The 3,667-nt window shown below is 43.7% G+C and overlaps 1 protein-coding gene across 1 annotated transcript in view; it reads left to right on the forward strand.

The window, feature by feature from the left end:
• Positions 1-381, forward strand: part of RGL1 (ral guanine nucleotide dissociation stimulator-like 1) — a gene marked incomplete at its 5' end in the record, with an annotated part of 23,851 nt that extends 23,470 nt beyond the window's left edge. Inside the window, one exon of the mRNA XM_009707541.1 lies at positions 194-381. Coding sequence (XP_009705843.1) covers positions 194-381 — 188 coding nt within the window. The remainder of the gene's footprint in view (positions 1-193) is intronic.
• Positions 382-3,667: the final 3,286 nt, after the last annotated feature.

The raw sequence follows: 3,667 nt of genomic DNA on the forward strand, positions 1-3,667 counted from the left end.
TCGTGGGGCAGCTGCCGTGGGTGCCACCCAATGCAGCTTTGGCTGAAGAGGCAGAGCAGAACGAGGAAAGGGGCCCAGCACTGCCCGGGCATGTACGCTCCATCCGTTCACCCGCTCCCTCCTCCTCTCCTGGCTTTCCTTCTGCGATGTGCAATACCGCAAAGTAACGCTTGCTCTGATCCCTCTTTTGCAGAGCTGGTGATGCCAGATAACGCCAACGTGTTCTACGGCATGAACAGCCACGTGAACTTCGATTTCATCCTGCGGAAAAAAGCTTCGGTCAACGGGCAGGTGAAAAGGAGGAGCCATTGCAGTCTGACACTCCCCAGAACTGCCAAACGGGGCTGTTGGAGCAACTGGCACAGCAAAATTGCACTGTGAGGGAGGCATGGCTCCACGGAGAACTGGCTGGGAGCTGGGCTTGTTGCCATCTAGTATTGCAGAGGAATACATCGGCAGTGAGCTTTGAAAGTGTTTGAGGTTGAAATGAAAAGCCAGCATTTGATAGACCTACAGCCAGAGGTGCCATTCTTCTCCCTTGCAGCCGGATATGGATTTACAGGACATTATGGACCTGATTTTTTTGTTTGTTTTTTTCTAGTGGTGTTTTTTGTATTTTTTTTTTATTTTGCACATTAGCCTGGGAAGGTGAGAGCCCCAATTAGAGGGGAAAAACAAGACTGCAACACTTGTCTTGAGATTACCACGCAACCCAACTCTTTTTCTGAGAAAAGATTTTCCTTTGTGCCAGTATTACAGAGAAGTAGAACGTCTAAATTTATTTGTATAAAACTGGAGAAGAAAAATCTCAATACAATTCTGCCTGAACCAAGGAGGAGATCCCAGCCAGCCTCCAGCTGACTGATGGGAGCACTGGTTTGCAGAAGGCTGCCAGCTGTTGCTGCCTCTGGGAGGCATTCTCTCTCATTCACGAAAAAGCAGGGTGGGTACGTCCCCAAAACACTCATTTGCTGGAGACAGCAGAAACTGCCAGAGCGTGTCTTGCTTTCACACAGCTGGCAAACTTTCTTTTGCACTTGTTCCACACCAGAACATTGCCTATTTTGGATTTTTTTTTTTCCAAAGAACTTTAAAAGAATGGACTGCACTTGCTTTTGGATGAATGTCATGGTTTGTTCACAAACAAGGCAAACAAACACTACTTGTCTGGATTTAGGACTCGTCTTAACGCCACTACGGGGTGGTTTTCCTTCTACTTTGCTCACCCATTGAACAGAAATCGATGCCTTTTGCATATACTCTGAAATGACTGCTGTACCTCCTGGTAATGTGCAATCACTCGTTGAGAGCAAAACTTTTAACTCACGTTTTCATTCTACATGACAACTACACGACCTTTTAATTTAAAAGTGGGTATAGAGCAGAGCGTGCTGCGTTTTAAGCATTACGCCAACCAGCCAGAGATTTTATATACTCGTAGCATTTTTATGCATCATCTACAGGCACTTCCCTTGCTCTTTATATACTTCTACTGAATGAATTTCCTGACATGGTACATCCTTTCAGCTGGAAGAAAGAATTTAATCATCTGTGCTCTGGGAAACTTGAGAAGACATACTTCTGGAGTCTCTTCCCAGAACACAGCCTTCCTTGAAAGGATAGTTAGTTAGAGATTTTCTTTTCAAAAGCCATAAATGAAGCATTGGATTGTAAGCAGCTCTTACTTAACAGGCTGTCTTTGAGATACATTGTATTCGTTAAAAAGAACTCAAATAATACTGAATTTTATATCTGCCTGGGCCTTTTTGTCCCACCAGTTCTGTAGCACTAATTTTCAAAATTGGACTTGGATCACATTAACAATGACTGATATACTCATGCTGCAAACAATGTTGGGTTGTACTATACGTTTTACACTTCTGTTGTTTACAAGTAGCTAGTCCAAATAGTGTAAGAATTCCCGTTGTAGTTTTGTTGAGAGGGTGAAGATTGTGAGTTTGTAACTGAGCCTTAACCTTTGCCCAGAGTTAGGGCAAGATTACAACAGAAGTTCAGTTTTCTTTGCATTTCAGTGTAAGCATGCGTTGATGTCTGTACAGTATCATTTATATAGTATTGCTCACTCAGAGGTTGTTTGTTTGTGTTAAGCTGAAAGGTGAATGTTGTTCTTGATTTTAAAATTACACTCTCCAAAAGGTTATATATGAAAAAGAGTTTTTTAATTGTTTACCTGTAGTCTTTATACAATAAGTATATAAACTTTTTTTCCACTAATATGTGCCTCGAGTTACTTTATTTTCTTCTCTTAGACTTTATTACTGCATGGCAGTTGTGCGTTGGTTTTTTACCCCTTGTCACTTCCCTCACTGTCACTCTCTTCACCTTCATTGCTTTTAGAGTTTTAACCACAGTCTTCCAAGCTCCCACAACTCATCTTCCCTGCCACCCGGAGAACATGAAACACCACATTTTAGCTGTATTCCCTTTAGCTGTAACCCTTCGGCTACGCTCTTGCCTTTCAGCATTGTTTTACTCTTCCACATCACATCCAGCAACAGCTTTGTTCCGTTTGTAACACTGTCACTGTCACCCTCGTGCTTTTTTTTTTTTTTTAAATTCCTAAGAGTTTTTATGAGGACGGCTTCTGTGTGTGTCCAGCCGCGGGGCTGGCCAAGTAACGCAGTCTCTCCCCTCCGTTACCCAGCGAGCTGCAGCCCGCCGTCGGCCAGGCGCAGGCTGCAGGAGTGCAAGGAGCTTGTTGGGATCTATAGGTAAACGTCAGCAAAGCACAAGCCATCCCGCCAACCCGCTACTGCTAGGGAACAGTTTGTGCTATTTTTTTGAGCTTTCAGTTTAATGATTTCGGTTGTAACTAACTGGATAACTTCGGTGCCACACAAATTTTACAACTGCTTCATGAAATCATTCTCTTTTGGGGCACTGAATGATTTCTTATAGCAAGTTAATACCAAAAAAAAAAAAAAAGTTTCGAGTGTTTCCATCTTTTCCCCATTGTCTCCATCATGGCCTTTTTTTTTTTCCTCCTGGCTTCCCAACCTGTTGTGGTTTTGTTTTGTTTTTCCCCCTCCCCTGCACACAACACAAACGTGCAGTTTACACACCGCAGCCGCTGCTTCTACCCTTTAGCACCGTCCCTCAGCCCAGCTGCCCTTTCACAAGTCCCTTTGGCATCAGGGGAGACACCTAAACCTGCCAAAAAATCCCACCCTGAGTCCCTGACCTGTGGCAGGTGCCTTTGTCACTGAAGGGTCTCTCACGTTACTACGGCAAAACAAAGATTACCCTCCATTTCAGCTGCCTCCTGCCTGCCTTTTTCTTTTTTTTTCCCCCCCAGGGAGATAAAACACACCACCACAACCTCACTCGGTTAAATACAATCCATTTGTGAACCAGGAATTTCATGTTGCCATATTGAGAGTACAACAGCCCTTCTCCTTTCTTAAACACACCAAAGCAAAGACAAGAGCTGTTAGGGTACAAGCAGCCTTAGCACAAATAATCATTTTTAGGGCCTGTCACCATAACCTTTCTTGTGACCAAGGTGCTTTTGCAGCCGGCTTGCTACATCTACCAGAAGGCTGGTTCAAGCTGGTGCTCCTACTTGCTCTCTGTTTTGAAGCCCATTAGATGAGTCAAAAAACCAAATAAAGTACATGGAAAGTGGAAAAATATGAGAAAAAATACA

Source organism: Cariama cristata, unplaced genomic scaffold (assembly GCF_000690535.1).
Source record: "Cariama cristata isolate BGI_N322 unplaced genomic scaffold, ASM69053v1 scaffold16399, whole genome shotgun sequence".
NCBI lineage: Eukaryota > Metazoa > Chordata > Aves > Cariamiformes > Cariamidae > Cariama > Cariama cristata.